Source organism: Entelurus aequoreus, linkage group LG24 (genome assembly GCF_033978785.1).
Source record: "Entelurus aequoreus isolate RoL-2023_Sb linkage group LG24, RoL_Eaeq_v1.1, whole genome shotgun sequence".
NCBI lineage: Eukaryota > Metazoa > Chordata > Actinopteri > Syngnathiformes > Syngnathidae > Entelurus > Entelurus aequoreus.
This window is the reverse complement of record NC_084754.1, coordinates 11,279,135-11,300,944: the sequence shown is the minus strand read 5'-3', so window position 1 is coordinate 11,300,944 and position 21,810 is coordinate 11,279,135. Positions and strand designations below refer to the sequence as shown.

Below are 21,810 nucleotides of genomic sequence, written 5' to 3'. Positions count from 1 at the left end.
GAGGCTTGCTCTGTGCCGCCTTAGAAACACTTCAAACGAGAGTGGCGCGCTTCGCTTTGCAGAATGCAGACTTTCTTACCTCCGCCAAAGAGCTAATGTTTTCGCCAGGCAACATAACTCAACCAGTTACGGTCAGATTTAATGTCCAAAAAAAAAAAATCCTTTTATCTACGACGAGAACGAGCAGACTTGACTTCCGGCTTATGGCGTTCCACGACCTCACCTTACAGATTTCCAGATCTAGTTTATTTACAGGCCCAGTCAACACTATAACACAGTCACCAAGTTTTTGTTTAATACCGTCAGTCACGGTATTATCGTGAAGATTTAGAAACCGAAACACCGGGGTATATATAATGCTGTTGCATCCCTAGTAAGTAATAATGGTAGGTGGTCATTTAAAGAAAATTACTGTAGTATGAATTTAATTACTGTACCACATGGGATGTGTGGAGCTGGGGGAAAGCTCATATCCACTTAAAAGGCACTACAATATACTCGTAGGTGCACTTATGGATGTTGCAACACACGAGCACCTTTGCAGATGAACGTTTCAACAAAAAAAAAATCTGAAATCCAAACCTTCTTTTTCCAACTGGTAAAATCAGCCAGTTAGCAGAGCTGAGATTTCGCCTACCGAAATGAGGTTAAGCTTAAACTGAGCTTTAGAGAGACCACGAGAAGTAAAAGCCTTCAAGCAAATCCCCTGAGACTGCCCCTGAAGAAAGCTACTAAAGGTTGACTCGCAGTAGTACACAAGGCTGCTTCGGAACCAATGCACTGATGGGCTGTAACACAGACACATGGTACTAGGGATAGGTGGTATGGCCTAAACTCTATATCGGGAGCAACATCTTATACCTGCAGTCTCTTGCAATAACAATATATAGCACAGTGTGATAAAAATATTTCAAGATGAGTTAAAAATGCTCATCATTTAGTTGTTGACGTATGCTGTCACACAGTGACAGACCAGTGTTTTAGTTTGTTCTAGTTTTCCATATTCAAACACAGTGTTACTGTTCAAACTGTGTGTAATGCTACAGTGCACACATATATTAAATATACTTGTTAAATAAAACCTCTGCTTTGTTTTTAATTAATACTTAGGCCTACTACGCTACTGTATTTTAATGTTGGTTGTTAGGGTGGTACTTGGAGGGCCAAGTTTTTTCTAAGGTGGTAATTGGTTAAAAAAACCAATTAGTAACATATTGGCTCTTAATTAGTCATTATTAAGTACTTATTAATACCTTATTCTGCCCGGCCTTATTATACAACAACAATAACCCTAACCCTAACCCTAACCCTAACCAAATAACTCTAAATTAAGTCTTTGTTACTTACAATATGTTCCCCTAGTGTCCAAATAACTCTTAATTAAGTATTTGTTACTTATAATATATTCCCCATACTAAAGTGTTACCAAAAAAGAGTAACACTTGAGTATGGGGAACATATTCACCATTAATTAGTTCCTTATTAACATGCAAATTAGTAACATATTGGCTCTTAATTAGTCGTTATTAAGTACTTATTAATACCTTATTATGTATGGTCTTATTATACAACAACAATAACCCTAACCCTCCAACCCTAACCCCAACCTAAGTCTTTGTTACTTACAAAATGTTCCCCTAGTGTCCAAATAAGTCTTAATTAAATCTTTGTTACTTATAATATGTTCCCCATACTAAAGTGTTACCAAACAAGGGTAACACTTTAGTATGGGGAACATATTCACCATTAATTAGTTGCTTACTAACATGCAAATTAGTAACATATTGGCTCTTAATTAGTCATTATTAAGTACTTATTAATGCCTTATTCTGCATGGCCTTATTATACAACAACAATAACCCTAACCCTAAACCTAACCCTAACCCCAACCCTAACCAAATAACTCTAAATTAAGTCTTTGTTACTTACAAAATGTTCCCCTAGTGTCCAAATAACTCTTAAGTCTTTGTTACTTAGAATATGTTCCCCATACTAAAGTGTTATCAAACAAAATAAGTATGGGGAACTTTAGTATGGGGAACACATATTCACCATTATTAGTTGCTTATTAACATGCAAATTAGTAACATATTGGCTCTTAATAACCGTATTTTTCGGATTATAAATTGCAGTTTTTTTCATAGTTTGGCCGGGGGTGCGATTTATACTCCGGAGCGATTTATGTGTGAAATTATTAACAAATTACCGTGAAATATCAAATAATATTATTTAGGTCATTCGCGTAAGAGACGAAGCAAATGGCAGCAATCGTCACACACACGTCAACCAATAAGACTTCAGCGGGGGAGAGTCATGGCAGAAGTGCATTGTGGGTCATGGGATGCTAACTGCTATATGCTATACGCTACTGCCGTAGCTATTAAAGTGGATCACATCAACATTGGCGGTAACTTATAAAAACTGAGAAGGGCTGAACTAAAATGGCACCGAAAAGGAAATCATATACTGCAGATTACAAGCTGGACGTAGTGAAATATGCAGCGGAAAACGGCGATCGAGCAGCAGAAAGAAAGGACATACCAGAGGCGACACCGGGGAGGAAGATTTCATCGGATTTAGCGATCGGGAGTGACAGATTGTTTGGTAAACGTATAGCATGTTCTATATGTTATAGTTATTTGAATGACTCTTGCCATGATGTGTTGCGTAACATGCCAGGCACATTCTCAGTTGGTTATTTGTGCGTCATATAACGTACACTTATTCAGCCTGTTGTTCACTATTCTTTATTTATTTTAAATTGCCTTTCAAATGTCTATTCTTGGTGTTGGATTTTATCAAATAAATTTCCCCCAAAAATGCGACGTATACATGTTTTTTTCCTTCTTTATTGTGCATTTTCGACCGGTGCGACTTATACTCCGGAGCGACTTATAGTCCGAAAAATACGGTAGTCATTATTAAGTACTTATTAATGCATTATTCTGCATGGCTTTATTATACAACAACAATAACCCTATCCCTCTAACCATAACCCCAACCCTAACCAAATAACTCTTAATTAAGCCTTTGTTACTTAGAATATGTTCCCCATACTAAAGTGTTACCAAACAAAGTATGGGGAATTTAGTATGGGGAACTTTAGTATGGGGAATACATATTTAACATTATTAGTTGCTTATTAACATGCAAATTAGTAACATATTGGCTCTTAATTAGTCATTATTAAGTACTTATTAATGTCTTATTCTGCATGGCCTTATTATACAACAACAATAACCCTAACCCTCTAACCATAACCCTATAAGTCTTTGTTACTTAGAATATGTTCCCCATACTTACACTACCGTTCAAAAGTTTGGGGTCACATTGAAATGGCCTTATTTTTGAAGGAAAAGCACTGTACTTTTCAATGAAGATAACTTTAAACTAGTCTTAACTTTGAAGAAATACACTCTATACATTGCTAATGTGGTAAATGACTATTCTAGCTGCAAATGTCTGGTTTTTGGTGCAATATCTACATAGGTGTATAGAGGCCCATTTCCAGCAATTATCACTCCAGTGTTCTAATGGTACAATGTGTTTGCTCATTGGCTCAGAAGGCTAATTGATGATTAGAAAACCCTTGTGCAATCATGTTCACACATCTGAAAACAGTTTAGCTCGTTACAGAAGCTACAAAACTGACCTTCCTTTGAGCAGATTGAGTTTCTGGAGCATCACATTTGTGGGGTCAATTAAATGCTCAAAATGGCCAGAAAAAGAGAACTTTCATCTGAAACTCGACAGTCTATTCTTGTTCTTAGAAATGAAGGATATTCCACAAAATTGTTTGGGTGACCCCAAACTTTTGAACGGTAGTGTAAGTGTTACCAAACAAGATAATTCACCACGACTTTTTTTTAGAAACCATTACAGTCATAGTCATCCCAATGAAGTCCATTGAGAGACCCTATTCCTGACAGTTTCCAATGTCATTCTTCAACTGAAACTGTAGCGATGTTATAGCCTGAGAACCTATATTTCTTGTAGTACACACACACCCAGTTCAAAAGAAATGCTGTATCAAGGTAAATCAATGTCAGAATGAAAGAATCCCCATCAGCTAAGCCTATCCCAGCCTTCTCATTCTTCTGCACAAACATTTACATCAAGGCAGTGCGCACTGAAGAGCCCCCCAGGCCTTTTGCTCATCTCTGCCAATTACTCGGTTCTTCTCTCTGTGAAATGAGTAATGATAGGAGGATGATATAGATACTGCAACTTGCCCTCAAGCAGCACACAGCGCCTCTCTTTGCAGCCCCCCGAGCCTGGCAATGCACAGTGCTGTCCCGTTCTTTTTTTTTTTTTTTGTAGGGAGCAAGCAAAGAGATAGTTGTTGGTTGGTGTGGTGCATGTGTACGTGTGTGCTTTTTCAATGATAGCCTATTCACAGCTGGGTAATGATCTCCATAGCTTCCAGTGTGCCCTGGTTTAGGGTGGCTCACCAGTCAGTGGCGCGGTGGGCAAGGGCAGAAAAAGTCGTCAATGCCGGAATGTTTTTACGCTTCACGCTTGAATGCATTCACATAAAAGACTTGGCCCAATAACTCATAAGCCTTATAATCCACTCTGTAAACATCTGAGGGATTCCCACTTTTACACTCGATGCCCATGCATGGCCACCCGGTAGAATTTACCACTTTTCTATGAAGCCAATTTGTCAATGAGAGCCCTATTCGATCATGGCTTATTCTGTGACAGCAAACATTTTTTACAAAATGATGCACACATATGTTAACCCTTTTATTTGTTGCTTTAAATCAGGGGTGCCCAAACCACGGCCCGCGGACCAGACACGGCCCGCCAGCGTCCAAAATCCGGCCCAAGTGTAGTCCCGATCATATTGTCTAAAAATGCATTTTCCCCCATCAATAACGTGATATCATCAGGCTCGCGCCGCAGTGTCGGGCGAGGGCGCGGAAAGTGTGCGCTCTTTTGGTCAATTAGTGCAAGAGGAAAAAAATGGCGGAAACGTAAAATTGACTTTTTAAACATAAGTGGACATATGACTTTTTTTTGTTCAGTGTAAGGAAAAGGCAGTTTGTCTAATCTGCAATTAGACATATTATATACATATATATATATATATATATATATATATATATATATATATATATATATATATATATATATATATATATATATATATATATATGTATATAGTCGAGGTTTCTGTGGTTTATCCGTTAATCTGTTATACAGTGCTCAATACCTGGGTAAAGCGGAATATACGTTAGGTCAGGAAAAAACACAGAGGCTATTCAGGGCATCCCCTGAAGAGCATAGAAACCTGTGAAACAGGCTTGAAGGGATGAAATAGCTTCTGTGTTTTTTCCTGACCTAACGTATATTTTATATATATATATATATATATATATATATATATATATATATATATATATATATATATATATATATATATACATATATATATATATATATATATATATATATATACATATATATATATATATATATATATATATACATATATATATATATATATATATACACACATATATATATATATATATATATATATATATATATATATATATATATATATATATATATATACACATATACATATATACTGTATATGTGTTTATTTATGTATATATATATATATATATATATATATATATATATATATATATATATATATATATATATATATATATATATATATATATATATATATATATATATATATATATATATATATATATATATATATATATAGGCCAAAAGTTTGGACTCACCTCATTCAATGCGTTTTATTTATTTTCATGACTATTTGCATTGTAAATTGTCACTGAAGGCATCAAAACTATGAATGAACACATGTGGAGTTATGTACTTAACCAAAAAAGGTGAAATAACTGAAAACATGTTTTATATCCCAGTTACTTCAAAATAGCCACCCTTTGCTCTGATTACTGTTTCGCACACTCTTGGCATTCTCTCGATGAGCTTCAAGAGGTAGTCACCCGAAAGGGTTTTCACTTCACTGGTGTCCTTGAAGCTCATCGAGAGAATGCCAAGAGTGTGCAAAGCAGTAATCAGAGCGGAGGGTGGCTATTTTGGAGAAACTAGAATATAAAACATGTTTTCAGTTATTTCACCTTTTCACCTATTTTTGTTAAGTACATAACTCCACATGTGTTCATTCATAGTTTTGATGCCTTCAGTGACAATCTACAATGTAATTAGTCATGAAAATAAAGAAAACACATTGAATGAGGAGGTGTGTCCAAACGTTTGGTCTGTACTGTATATATATATATATATATATATATATATATATATATATATATATATATATATATATATATATATATATATATATATATATATAAATAATATATATATATATATTTATATAAATATAAATATATATAGCCCAGCCCCTGGCCACATGTTTTTAACCCAATCCGACCCACGGGTCAAAAAGTTTGGGCACCCCTGCTTTAAATAATGAAAATCACACAGCCACCAAACATTCGTGACCCCACTGAACCTGTCCTCTCTGCCACCACAATCTACCTCCCCAGCCCTCCCTTTCTCTGACCACATACAAAAGGAGAGCCGCTGTAATGCCATTGCTTCTGTCATGATATCCAGGAATAGCAACATGCACTGAAAAGAACAGGCACAGACTCTCTATGATGTAATAATCAGAAACACATGCTTGCATTGACGACCACTCTCTTCACCTTATCCTTCAAAGTCTCCGCTCCTGATGAAACTTACAAAGAGGAACCTTACACGAGGTACAAAAAAACGGCGACAAAAGCATTGACCGGGCTGAGTGATGATGAGGGAAACAAAACAAGGATGCACTTACCCAGAAGATGAGATTGAAGATGAACATCAAATACTTCAAGCAGCAAAGGCAGCCTCTTGCCATGTTAAACTTCTTGAATTCTAAAAGAAAGACAAAGGATAGATCCAGGTAAAAGACCACGTATTTGCTCCCTTTGGGCGAGCTGTACTTGTTGTCGCTCTTGTCTCCGGCGCCGGGCTCAGCCGCGGTCGCGGCCTGACCCTGCGGGGCGTTTTTACGTGGCCCGGTGGAGCCGTAGAAAGCGCCGGCGGTGAAGCCGCGGCCGCTGAACGGGGGGCCAGACGTGGAGGCCTGGGGGAAGTCGGATTCGCAGCTATCTACGGACGGACTACGGTGAATGGCTGACTCCTCACTGCTGGACTTCTCCATGCTCTGGTGCTGCGGCCGCTGATGAGGAGCTCCCTGACGCACAGTCTAACATAGTCTCAGAGATGGCAGGACAGAGCGGCTTCCCAACGATAAATAAAAGGTGCACGGATACAAAAATCAAGCTGAGGTGAGTTGTTTGATAGAGTCCAGTCTACTGCTTAATCTTGCATAGTCCTCCCGTCTTGAGAAAAAGTGACAGTTCTCCCAGTGTCCTGCGTGATGCTCCCCCAGCTGCAAGAGCGAACCCAGTCAGTCTCAGCTGCTGACCTGGTAACTTTTCTCACCCTCTCACTCTCCTCACTGAAGTGTGCAATTAGTTGTTTCCGCCCGCGCTCCCAATGCACGCTTCTCGTCTCCTCCGGCGGAAGTACGCTGTGCTCAGCGGCTCCGTCCCCCGCACTGCCGGTGCTCAGCTCGCCCCAGTGACTGCAACTGATGTGCTGCTCAGTTGAGACGCAACTAGCCGGCATTCCCTGTTTGACACTCCTACCCCTCTGCCGCTCTCTCTCCTTCTTGCAGCCCCTCCCTGCCGCCGTCCCCTGCAGCCAATGCAGCAGCTGAAGTAAGAGCCCGGCTCCACCTCTCCGCTCCCAGTGTCTTTAATAAGATCATCGCTGTTTGCTTTGACTATACATGTTCAGCAATTCCAGCTCGGCTGTCAGGGGACCCGAGCGGCCAGAAATGAATTCAACGGTGATTAAAAAACTAAAAGAGGACATTACGTATCACATTTATAAGGTCGGTGTCTGGTACGGTATGTTGGGAAGGTAGTAGGGTTGTACGGTATACCGGTATTAGTATAGTACCGCGATACTAATGAATAATTTTCGGTACTATACCGCCTCTGAAAAGTAAACAAAATGTAAACAAACGCCATTGGTGGATCTACACCTAACATCCACTGTAATGATACCAAGTACTGGAGCGTATCTAGTCCAGGGGTCGGCAACCCGCGGCTCCGGAGCCGCATGCGGCTCCTTGACCATTCTGATGCAGCTCAGCTACATACATGCCGACCCCCCCAATTTTCCCATGAGACTTATGGATCTCAGAGTCTCTCATAGATTACTCCCAGGGAAGAAATAATCCTATTTACACTCTAATTACTAAATAAAGGACGTAACCTAATTGCACTGCAGTAATTGTCCTCTATAGCATTTCCATACAGCGCCAGTCCAGCCACATGTTGCATGTTGTTATTACTTGCACACACAGGAGACAGCAAAGCATACTTACTCATCAGCCACACAGTTTACACTGACGGTAGCCGTATCAAACAACTTTAACATTGTTACGTTACAAATATGCGCCACACTGTGAACCCACACCAAAAAAGAATGAAAAACACATTTCTGGAGAACATCCCACCGTAACACAACATAAACACAACACAACCATTACCCAGAATCCCATGCAGCCCTAACTCTTCCGGTCTACATTATACACCCCCGCTACCACCAAATCCCCCCACACATCAACCCCCCCCCCCTTCGTGCGTTGGTTGAGCGGAAGAGTTAGGGCTGCATGGGATTCTGGGTATTGGTACCGTCAGTGTAAGATGTGTGGCTGCTGACTTAGTACGCCTTGCTGTCACTTACGTAAACAAGCTGAAACTGCATTCTACGTTTGGTCGAGCAGGTACACTGTTAGGGCAGACTGTAGAGGGCGCCAAAAGCAGTGTCATCACGCTCTGATATTCGGGAGTCTCCCAGGAAAAATGAGAGGGCTGGCAAGTAAGACGCTATCAAGTGCGAGAGGGCTGGCAAGTAAGACGCTATCAAGTGCGAGAGGGCTGGCAAGTAAGACGCTATCAAGTGCCATTCATTCAAAACTCGCGGGCTGCACTAACATCAAATTTCCACATTAAAGTGCGTGCCGGTGCGTGTGTCAGAGACCCCTGGGTAACATAGCACAAAGCATTTAAGCTCTGTATGCGGTGTTTTTCATTTTAAATTTTTTTTTGTGGCTCCCATTACTTTCTTTAATTTGTGAAACTTGCCAAAATGGCTCTTTGAGTGGTAAAGGTTGCCGACCCCTGATCTAGTCGATACTACTAAAATTACGTCATTTTTTAAAATGTATATTTTGTGTCCCTGGACACATGAGGACTTTGAATATGACCAATGTATGATCCTGTAATGACTTGGTATCGGATTGATACCCAAATTTGTGGTAACATACAAAACTAATGTAAAGTATCAAACAACAGAAGAATAAGTGATTATTACATTTGAACAGAAGTGTACATTGAACATGTTAGAAGAGAACGTAAGCAGATATTAAAAGTAAATGAACAAGTAGATTGATAATTCATTTTCTACCACTTGTCCTTAATAATATTGACAAAATAATAGAATGGAAAATAACAATATGTTACTGCATATGTCAGCAGATAAATTAGGAGCCTTTGTTTGTTTACTTGCTAATAAAAGACAAGTTGTCTCGTATGTTCACTATTTTATTTAACGACAAACTTGCAATAAAAAAACAAAGTTTAACGCACCGTAATATTTTTTGTTAAAATAAAGCCAATAATGCATTTTTTTGTGGTGCCCTTCATTTAGAAAAGTACCGAAAAGTATCAAAATAATTGTGGTACCGGTACCAAAATATTGGTATCTGGGCAGCACTAGAAGGTAGTCTGACATTTTGCACGTGGCAAGTGCAATTTCCCGTGTTTTTTTAGTGCAGTCTAAATTGTTTTTGACTGCTGCCGCCACAAATGAACCACAGTTCATTTTGGCACGAGGTAATTTATTTGCCATTCCTCAAAACAGGGTAAAATATTAGGCGTCTCTTTGATGTGGGTGTGGGCAGCAGAACTGCAGCTGTATGAGATTGAGATAGGTCTGTGTTATTCATTACTGTGCTGCCCACATCCATGTAAGGGGACCCAATTTACTGGCTGTGGAATCGTGTCACCAGATGAATCATGGAAAAGGGGCTAGTGGCTCTAAGATGATGCCTGTGTACACTCCCAGGCACAGTCAGGGTCAAAGATAATACAGGGGTTTTTGATTTTCAATTGACCTCACTCTCTAATTGGAGAAATGTATCATAGCTTCGGAGTTGAAATGGAGCGCAGATATCAAGGCAGTTAGTAATGGTCACATTTCCAGAAAATAGAATGATTTTTGTAAAGTTTGAGTTCCTTGAAGGCAATTGCATCCTCAGTAAACTTAACAATTGTCCATCCATCCATTTTCTACTCCTTGTCCCTCACTGGGTCACGGGGACTAGTGTTGTCCCGATACCATTTTGGTACCGGTAACTGTAATTGAAATTTTTAAATTCAACATGATAAAAACACTCTTAAGAAAAATCGAGTTTAAGCACAAAATAGCGCACAAGCTATACATATGCAATAAGTGTCTTAAAATAGAATAATATTGCTGTCTAAAACAGGACATTAGGCAATACAAACAAGTACCATATAATTATACTTGCATATTACTTACAAGTCTTCAAGGAAGAAGCATATTAGAAAGTATCCAGTAACAAAAGTGTCAGCATCATTTGACTTACTGCGTCATGAGCTTAATTTAATACATTTGTGTGGCCACTAGGTGTCACATGAAATAAATACCACTCCACTTCAATTTAAAGACAGCATACAATAGGTTAGTATTTTTTTATACCTACTATTGTTTTCTGTTTAAGTAATTTCACTTGATCAAACATTTTCCACCGTTCCACAATACAAACATACTGTATTTTCCGGTATATAAGCCGCACCAACTACATTTTTGAAGAAAAAACTATTGTTTCATATATTAGTTGCACCAGACTATAAGCCACAGATATGTACGTTGTGAAATGAGTTATTTACACAGAAATATTTTGAACATGTTTATTTACATACCTTATTTAATTGGTGCCTGTAACACAGCTTTTAAACAGCTCATCAAACAAAACAGAAGTCATCGTCATGGACCCACGAGCTGCGGAAGCTAGCTCTCCAATCAGCTAAACAGACTGAATAACTCCACGGTGACATTTTGGTGAATTTACTGAGGAATTTATGAAACTGAAACAATACAAAAAGAATGTCGTTGTAAGTTAATAATACCAAAACAGACACTTTCAAACATGTTAGACTATTAGCTAATGCTAACAACGCCAGCTTGATTATATTACGATAGCACGTACAAATATGCATGACACGTGATGGTTTAGTCCCGTTAAGTATGAGTCGTTTTAGTCGCATTGTAAAACTTGCAAACATTGCTCGGAATGATGAATGAAGAAAACACATGAGTAGAACACTATGGGCGACAGATCAGCACTTGTACTTCTGGTTCAAAGCACTAAACAGGAAGTGCAGTTTCAACCCGCAGCACCTGCAGTGAGCGAACATCCAAAGATGGTGCCGTGGCATAAACCAGTGTTTTTCATTAATTATAATCTGCAAATAATGTGCCGTTGTCGAATGTCTGAGCTCGGCAAGTTAACCATGTAATACTCCATCCATATCAGTAGGTGACAGCGGAGGTTCATTGCTTTGTAGAAGTCAGAATGCGTAGAGGATGGTTTGTCGTGATCCCGATATGCAGAGCACAGCGGGAGACGACGTGCAGGTAAAATGGTGTGCAATGATTGGAAAGGAAAAGGCACTGAAGCTTAGGGTTGGCTATGCAAAACGAAAGTAAAACTGAACTTGCTACAAGGTAAAGAAAAACAGAGTGCTGGATGACAGCAAAGACTTACAGCTTGTGGAGCAGAGATGGCGTCCACAAAGTACATTCGTACATGACATGAGAATCAACAATGTCCCGACAAAGAAGGATAGCGTACGCACAACTTAAATAGTCTCGATTGGTAACACAAAGCAGGCAATAGCACTCAACGGAAGGCGTGAAGCTGCTACAGGAAAACACCAACAAAACAGGAAGGAAGGGTCACCCAAATAATAGCGCAAGACAGGAACTAAAGCACTACACACAGGAAAACAACAACAAACTCAAAATAAGGCACGACAACCTGGTGGGGTTTCATTTTTTTGACCTTTTCTGCTGGTGGTGTGCCTCCGTATTTTTCTTTATTAAAAAAAATGTGCGTTGGCTCAAAAAAGGTTGAAAAACACTGGCATAAACAATAACAGCATCTGTGGGTGTTTCATGAAAACCGTTTGATGAATACAAAACAATATCGCCATTAGCAAAGAAAAATCCATCCAATTGGCTGCACCGTTTTATAAGCCGCGGGGTTCAAAGCATAGGGAGAAAGTAGCGGCTTATATTCCGGAAAATACAGAAAAACGAGTATGTACTATTATTTGTGCTGATATTGCATTGGAAAAATGTTGGTATTGGCCAATACTCATGTACCGATATCTGTACTGTATTGGAAGTTTAAAAAAAAGTCCCTGTCGTAATAGCTCTTCTCCGATTCCCTTAATAGCTTGAGTAGTTCTGTTTGGTTACGGTTCTCTTCGTGTGTGCTGGCTTAGCCACTCAACAGATGGAGGAAGAGTTTCAATTTAATTGTTTTGCAGAAAAATCCTGTAGCACAGAGTTGTCACTGACATCCTTATGTAACACTCTTGTGTTAAAAGGAAACAAACAAAACAACAATTGCGAATACAAGCATTCTGAGTGTACACATTTCCATGCTTTTAGGAGCTGGGGAATTATTTGTATTTTTCTAATTAATTATGAGGAACCTAAATGGTTTAAAATGGACTTGCAATGAGTGCACAGCTTCTCTGCCCCAAAGTCAGGAAACTTGGTAGAAAATCAATGAATGAACGGATGAGCCCTTCACTGTTCATGTCGTCCATTGGTCCAAGTACATTATTGGCAAACCTTTTTGAAACAAGCTTCAATAATCACTCAATCACTCACGGGTGACTACTGAATCTTTAATCTCTATTTTACCAAGACACGAGGGTTATGATGAATCAATACACTCGGCTCACGCAGGATACACAATATTGGCGTCACGAGAACAAGACGCAGTGATATTTTGACCATGCTTTTAAGCACGGATGGACAGAAACGAAAATGGTGTGTGTGGCGGCTTTATGGAGCTTTAGAGTATTATTCAAAAGGTTAAACCGGGGATGTCAAACGTACGGCCCGTGGGACGGATAAGGCCCGCGGACAGGTTTTTATGCGGCCCGCGAGATGAGTTTGCTAAGTGTAAAATTGAGCTGCAAAGGTTTAATGAAAGAAACTGCTGATCTAAATGTGTCCACTGGGTGTCACAATAACAACTCTGTTGGGCAAGCAAACGCTTGATACCGGGGCCAAGCAAGAGGTACGCAGTAAAGTGCATGTCGCTATGGTAACGCCCCTCGAAACAAATTCAACGCAAAGCCTGCGGTTTTAGGTCTTCTGCTTCGAACGCATTGTTCTTTGGCACCCTCATTGCCCCTAAATGTCTCTGTCAAATATGAGAAAAGTGAGTGTAACTCAACCATCCTCAACAGTTCAATCGATCAATCAATGTTTACTTACTTACTTTACGAGTGTCTCAAAGGGCTGCGCAAGCCACAACGACATCCTCGGCTCAGATCCCACATCAGGGCAAGAAAAAACTCAACCCAATGGGATGACAATGAGAAACCTTGGAGGGTGTGTGTAGTTTGTTGAGTTAGCACAGAGTTAACACATGGACATGACAAATGAGGTATTTGACACCTAAAAGTTTGTTATTTATTTTGTTCAATCCCAGATAGGCTGTGACTTCATGTTTATTGGCTCTGTAGATACAGAGACAAAGTCTAAGTTCGTTGTGTTTTTCAAACCGCACACATTTTTTTTTTCCCCTCAGAATTTGAAGTGTTTTGTCAAAAGTAGAGATGTCCGATATAAATGCTTTCAAATGTAATATCGGAAATTATAGGTATCGGTTTCAAAAAGTAAAATGTATGACTTTTTAAAACGCCGCTATACGGAGTGGTACACGGACGTAGGGAGAAGTACAGAGCAGTTGCGTCTCCCAGTCATACTTGCCAAACCTCCCGATTTTCCCGGGAGACTCCCGAATTTCAGTGCCCGTCCCGAAAATCCCAGGGCAACCATTCTCTCGGATTTCTCCGGATTTTCACCCAGACAACAATATTGGGGGCCTGCCTTAAAGGCACTGCAATTGCGTGCCGGCCCAATCACATAATATCCACGGCTTTTCACACACACACAAGTGAATGCATGTATACTTGGTCAACAGCCATACAGGTCACACTGAGGGTGGCCGTATAAACAACTTTAACACTGTTACAAATATGCGCCACACTGTGAACCCACACCAAACAAGAATGACAAACACATTTCGGGAGAACACCCGCACCGTAACACAACATAAACACAACAGAACAAATACCCAGAACCCTTTGCATTACTAACTCTTCCGGGACGCTACAATATATACCCCCGCTACACCCTACCCCCCTCAACTCCGCCTCCCCCCAACCCCGCCCACCTACTCATGCTCTCTCAGGGAGAGCATGTCCCAAATTCCAAGCTGCTGTTTTGAGGCATGTTAAAAAAAATAATGCATTTTGTGACTTCAATAATAAATATGGCAGTGCCATGTTGGCATTTTTTTTTCCATAACTTGAGTTGATTTTTTTGGAAAACCTTGTTACATTGTTTAACGCATCCAGCGGGGCATCACAACAAAATTAGGCATAACAATGTGTTAATTCCACGACTGTATATATCGGTATCGGTTGATATCGGAATCGGTAATTAAGAGTTGGACAATATCGGATATCGGCAAAAAAGCCATTATCGGAAATCTCTAGTCAAAAGGATTATTTTCAGAATGTGCTTGTTCTATTTTTGGCCAAAGTAAAACAAAGAAAACAATCTGAAGTCGTCTTTGTTTTTAAGTTATCATGCCATGATTTTACCAGTCCGGCCCACCTCGGAATAGATTTTCCTCCATGTGGCCCCTGAGCTAAAATGAGTTTGACACCTCTGGGTTAAACAAAAATGATGTACACTTAATGATAAAGTGTGTTTATTGTTGAATTATTATTTTGCACCATTTAGAATGTACCTTTCAGCTTTTTTCTCATTTCATTATGCCTTGAGTTCTGTTTTAACATGTTTTGCTCTTTGTTTTTGTTTGATTGTGTTTCTAAAATGCTCCATCGTGCCAATAAAAAAACAAAACACAAATGGCCCCTAGGGCCACAATCTGGACTCTACCTGATTTTAAGCGCTCTTCGTCAGGGTTGAGTACGTGATGTGGTGTCAACTGACTGTGCAACCGCGACTTTGGTCTACTACTGTATTTAGCCTTCTTTTCTTCACAGAAACCTCTGGCAATTAAAGAGCAAAGCGCAGTGTGATTGCAGTTGGAACTAATCAGTGGGTAGTGTTGTCCCGATACCAATATTTTGGTACCGGTACTACAATTATTTCGAGACTTTGATACTTTTCTAAATAAAGGGGACCACAAAAAATTGCATTATTGGCTTAATTTTAACAACAAATATTAAGGTACATGAAACATATGTTTCTTATTGCAAGTTTTTCCTTAAATAAAATAGTGAACATACTAGACAACTTGTCTTTTAGTATTAAGTAAACAAAGGCTCCTAATTAGTCTGCTGACATATGCAGTAACATATTGTAACATTTTCCATTCTATTATTTTGTCAACATTTTTAAGGACAAGTGGTATAAAATGAATTATTAATCTACTTGTTCATTTACTGTTAATATCTGCTTACTTTCTCTTTTAACATGTTCTATCTACACTTCTGTTAAAATGTAATAATCACTTATTCTTCTGTTGTTTGGATACTTTACATTAGTTTTGAATGATACCACACATTTGGGTATCAATCCGATACCAAGTAGTTACAGTATCATACATTGGTCATATTCAAAGTCCTCATGTGTCCAAGGACGTATTTCCTGAGTATATAAACATAATATAAATTTCAAAAAAACAAGAGAAGATGTTGTGATGCTGGTGGACCGGTACTTTTCAGAGGCGGTATAGTACTGAATATGATTCATTGTATCGCGGTACTATACTAATACCGGTATACCGTACAACCCTATCAGTGGGTTACAATTCAAATTTTCTATCGACTGAACTAATCATACACAGGAAAGATTCTAAAATCTGATCAAAGCACGGCGATTACCATGTAACGTGCAGTATCAGTCATAATAGCGCCATACTTTTACATACTTTGATCTTTTAAGCTCCCAGTTACTGTAGGATGTAACAAAATAATAATTGCATGTCATGTTATTGCGACCAACATTATTATTTTTGTCCCAGTATTGTTAAATGTGTTCAAAAAAGTACTTAACACAATGACCTCGGAGTATGTTAAAGGGCTACTGAAACCCATTACTACCGACCATGCAGTCTGATAGTTCATATATCAATGATGAAATCTTAACATTGCAACACATGCCAATACGGCCGGGTTAACTTATAAAGTGCAATTTTAAATTTCTCGCTAAACTTCCGGTTGAAAACATCTATGTATGATGACGTATGTGCGTGACGTCAATCGTTGAAACGGAAGTATTCGGACACATTGTATCCAATACAAAAAGCTCGGTTTTCATCGCAAAATTCCACAGTATTCTGGACATCTGTGTTGGTGGATCTTTTGCAATTTGTTTAATGAACAATGAAGACTGCAAAGAAGAAAGTTGTAGGTGGGATCGGTGTATTAGCGGCTGGCTGTAGCAACACAACCAGGAGGACTTTGACTTGGATAGCAGACGCGCTAGCCGACGCTAGCCGCCGACCGCACGGATGATCGGGTGAAGTCCTTCGTTCTTCCGTCGATCGCTGGAACGCAGGTGAGCACGGGTGTTGATGAGCAGATGAGGGCTGGCGTAGGTGGAGCGCTAATGTTTTTATCATACCTCTGTGAGGTCCCGTTGCTAAGTTAGCGTCAATGGCGTCATTAGCAACAGTATTGTTAAGCTTCGCCAAGCTGGGAATTATTAACCGTGTAGTTACATGTCCATGGTTTAATAGTATTGTTGATCTTCTGTCTATCCTTCCAGTCAGGGATTTATTTATTTTGTTTCAATCTGCATTTGAGCCCGATGCTATCACGTTAGCTCAGTAGCTAAAGAGCTTCGCCGATGTATTGTCATGGGGATAAAAGTCACTGTGAATGTCCATTTCGCGTTCTCGACTCTCATTTTCAAGAGGATATAGTATCCGAGGTGGTTTAAAATACAAATCTGTGATCCACAATAGAAAAAGGAGAAAGTGTGGAATCCAAGGAACCCTTGTACCAAAGTTACGGTCAGAGCGAAAAAAGATACGTCCTGCACTGCACTGTAGTCCTTTACTCTCACTTTCCTCATCCAGAAATCTTTCATCCTGGCTCAAATTAATGGGGTAATCGTCACTTTCTCGGTCCGAATCTCTCTCGCTGCATTGTAAGCAATGGGAAAATGTGAGGAGTCCTTCCTCCGGTGACGTCACGCTACTTCCGGTACAGGCAAGGCTTTTTTTTTATCAGCGACCAAAAGTTGCGAACTTTATCGTCATTGTTCTCTACTAAATCCTTTCAGCAAAAATATGGCAATATCGCGAAATGATCAAGTATGACACATAGAATGGATCTGCTATCCCCGTTTAAATAAAAAAAATAATTTCAGTAGGCCCTTAAGGTAACGTGCGGAGTTCCACAGGGTTCGGTTCTTGGCCCTGCACTCTTCAGCATCTACATGCTGCCGCTAGGTGACATCATACGCAAATACGGTGTTAGCTTTCACTTTTATGCCGATGACACCCAACTCTACATGCCCCTAAAGCTGACCAACACGCCGGATTGTAGTCACCTGGAGGCGCGTCTTAATGAAATCAAACAATGGATGCCCAGCAACTTTTGCATCGAAAATGACGATTATCGGTCCTGCTGGACACCAGCACTTATTTATTAATACCACCTTAACATTTGACAACAAAACAATTCCACAAAGCGACTAAGTAAAAAATCTCAGTATTGACTTCGACCCAACTATCTGATTTGAGTCACACATTAAGCCTTGTTTCATCTCCGTAATATTGCCAAAATTCATCCCATTTTGTCCACCAGCGACGCTGAGATCATTATTCATGTGTTCGTTACGTCTCGTCTCGATTGCTGTAACATATTTTTTTCGGGTTTCCGTATGTCTAGCATTAAAAGATTACAGTTGGTACAAAATGCTGCTGCTAGACTTTTGACAAGAACAAGAAAGTTTAAACATATTACGCCTACGGGCTCACCTGCACTGGCTTCCTGTGCACTTAAGATGTCACTTTCAGGTTTTATTACTGACGTATAAAATACTAAACGGTTTGCAACAGCAAACTGTCCATCAAATTTTCTTGATGGATGTTTTCTTTTATATATATAAATCACTTATTGGTCTGGTTCCCACCTATTCATGTTTTTGTAAGTTTAGAGACTCCAGTCGCAAGAGTTTAAGGTCACAGGACAACCTTGGCGTGTTGGCCAACAAAAACCTTGAAGAAAATAAATAAATAAATAAAGCCTTCAGATATGCTGCTCACTGGTCATGGAATTCATTTCAAAAGGATCTGAGGCTACCTGAACTCATCCCACAATTTCAGGCAATTTTTAAAGGATCGAGAACCTGGGGCACTCTACTTGTTTTTAATATGTTTTTTAATTGTTGTTACTGAAACATTTTAAGGTTTACCTATTGTGTGCTTTTTATATCCACGTTTTAAATAATCTGTATTATTCTTTATAGTGTGTGACTGCTGTTGTTTTTTTTATATGTATTATGAAACCTGTTTTGCTGCCCTCTTGGCCAGGTCACTCCTGTAAAAGAGATTTTAATCTCAACAAGTTTTTATCTGGTTAAATAAAGACAAATGAAAAATGACCGACATGGAAAATAGCTACTAAACACATTAAGAAGTTACTCACCAGTTTTTTACCGAATACTTACTTACTTACGCGTACTTAACTATTTATTGGGATGACTACTTTTTAATTTTACTTGAGTCTTATTACTCTATTCAACTGGCGGCCCAGCAACCAAATCCTCCCAGGAAGTGACACCATATGGGCCAGTTCAGTTCAAAACCTGGGAGACAAACATTTTTGCAGCAAATTCCTAAAAAACACTAGAGTGCTCTTGTGGTATAGAGGAACTTGGACCACTCTAAACACATATGCAGGTACTTGCATTGACATTTTATCCTTGTTAACAAGCATAATACACGGTCCAAACTTGTGATTTACATAATTGAGGCGTTCCTCAAGGGACCCTTTTAAGTCTTCTTCTTTTTGGCATTTACAATTTTGTCTATAATGTGATTTATGTAATTAAGGTGCGGCAGTAGCGTGTTTACTTTATATGCAGTCACTAGTCAATTGTTGAACTTTTTTAGTTACACCAGTGGTGCTCCTCAAGGATCTATTTTAAGTAATCTCTTTTTTTATCATATGGGCTATTAAACTGGTGGCTTGTGAGTTTAGCGCAACAATCATAGAAATACTATTTGACTTGTTATTGCAAATGGTCCTTAAAGGCCTACTGACATTTTTTTTTTATTATTTAAACGGGGATAGCAGATCCATTCTATGTGTCATACTTAAACATTTCGCGATGTTGCCATATTTTTGCTGAAAGGATTTAGTAGAGAACATCGACGATAAAGTTTGCAACTTTTGGTCGCTGATAAAAAAAAGCCTTGCCTGTACAGGAAGTAGCGTGACGTCACAGGTTGAAAGGCTCTTCACATTTCCCTATTGTTTACACCAGCAGCGAGAGCGATTCGGACCGAGAAAGCGACGATTACCCCATTAATTTGAGCCAGGATGAAAGATTCGTGGATGAGGAACGTGAGAGTGAAGGACTAGAGTGCAGTGCAGGACGTATCTTTTTTCGCTCTGACCGTAACTTAGGTACAAGGGTTCATTGGATTCCACACTTTCTCCTTTTTCTATTGTGGTTCCCGGATTTGTATTTTAAACCACCTCGGATACTATATCCTCTTGAAAATGAGAGTTGAGAACGCGAAATGGACATTCACAGTGACTTTTATCTCCACGACAGTACATCGGCGAAGCACTTTAGCTACGGAGCTAACGTAATAGCATCTGGCTTAACTGCAGATAGAAACAAAATAAATAAACCCCTGACTGGAAGGATAGACGGAAAATCAACAATACTATTAAACCATAGACATGTAACTACACGGTTAATGCTTGCCAGCCTGGCGAAACTTAACAATGCTGTTGCTAACGACGCCATTGAAGCTAACTTAGCAACGAGACCTCACAGAGCTATGCTAAAAACATTAGCTATCCACCTACGCCAGCCAGCCCTCATCTGCTCATCAACACCCATGCTCACCTGCGTTCCAGCGATCGACGGAGCAACGAAGGACTTCACCCGATCATCGATGCGGTCGGCGGCTAGCGTCGGATAGCGCGTCTGCTATCCAAGTCAAAGCCCTCCTGGTTGTGTTGCTGCAGCCAGCCGCTAATACACCGATCCCACCTAAAGCTTTCTTCTTTGCAGTCTTCATTGTTCATTAAACAAATTGCAAAAGATTCACCAACACAGATGTCCAGAATACTGTGGAATTTTGCGATGAAAACCGGGCTTTTTGTATTGGATACAATGTGTCCGAATACTTCCGTTTCAACGATTGACGTCACGCGCATACGTCATCATACATAGACGTTTTCAACCGGAAGTTTAGCGGGAAATTTAAAATTGCACTTTATAAGTTAACCCGGCCGTATTGGCATGTGTTGCAATGTTACGATTTCATCATTGATATATAAACTATCAGACTGCGTGGTCGATAGTAGTGGGTTTCAGTAGGCCTTTAAAAACAGAATAGTGTTTCTGTAAATAAATAGATCAAAATCAAATGTGTACTGCAGAGGACACTGGTTCTCAGGAATATACAAAACGGGACTAATAGTGAAGGCCCTTAGGTTTCTGTAAATGTGGCCCCTACAACAATTTAGCTAAATGTCTCTGGTTCAATGTACTACATTAGTACTCGAGTACAATTTTTGACTACTCTACCCATTTCTGGTTACATCACTACTTACAGTCAGTGACAGATGCTTGTAAGGCTTCTGCCTGACAGCTTTTCTGTTTAAGGAAAAAATAAAGGGCACTTTGCCCTATTGCACAGAAAAAGGTTTATTGAAAGGTTCAATATTGGATGAGTTTGTTTTGGAACAACATGATAACTCTGACCTCAACCTCATCAACAACTTTGGGGATGAACTAGCACAGATACAATCTCAGGTGTACAATGTGTATTAATAACCCATCATTTCAAACAGGCAAATTCCCAAATGAAAACAGCTAAAGTTGCACCAATCTATAAGACTGGAGACAAACACCAATTTACAAATGATAGACCGGTTTCTTTACTTCCACAATTTTCTAAAATCATTGAACAACTGTTCAATAACAGATTAGAGAGTTTCATAAACAAATATAGAATACTGGCTGATAACCAATATGGATACAGAGCTAATATTTAAACTTTGATGGCTTTAATCGAAATTATAGAGGAATTTACCAATGCAATAGATAGTAAAACATGTACAGCAGCAGTGTTTTGACACAATTAATATTTTAAACAATATTTTAATCAAA

At 39.3% G+C, this 21,810-nt stretch overlaps 1 protein-coding gene across 3 annotated transcripts in view; it reads right to left on the bottom strand.

Annotated features, from left to right (window-relative positions):
- Positions 1 to 21,810, bottom strand: part of tspan9a (tetraspanin 9a) — a 580,412-nt gene that overhangs the window by 227,818 nt on the left and 330,784 nt on the right. For 2 of the 3 annotated variants that reach the window (XM_062035906.1, XM_062035907.1), the window contains one exon: positions 6,854 to 6,933. In XM_062035906.1, coding sequence (XP_061891890.1) covers positions 6,854 to 6,916 — 63 coding nt within the window. In that variant the 5' untranslated portion in view covers positions 6,917 to 6,933. Of the gene's footprint in view, positions 1 to 6,853; positions 7,706 to 21,810 lie in introns of those variants that run through there. The other variant, XM_062035905.1, reaches the window with a different exon arrangement.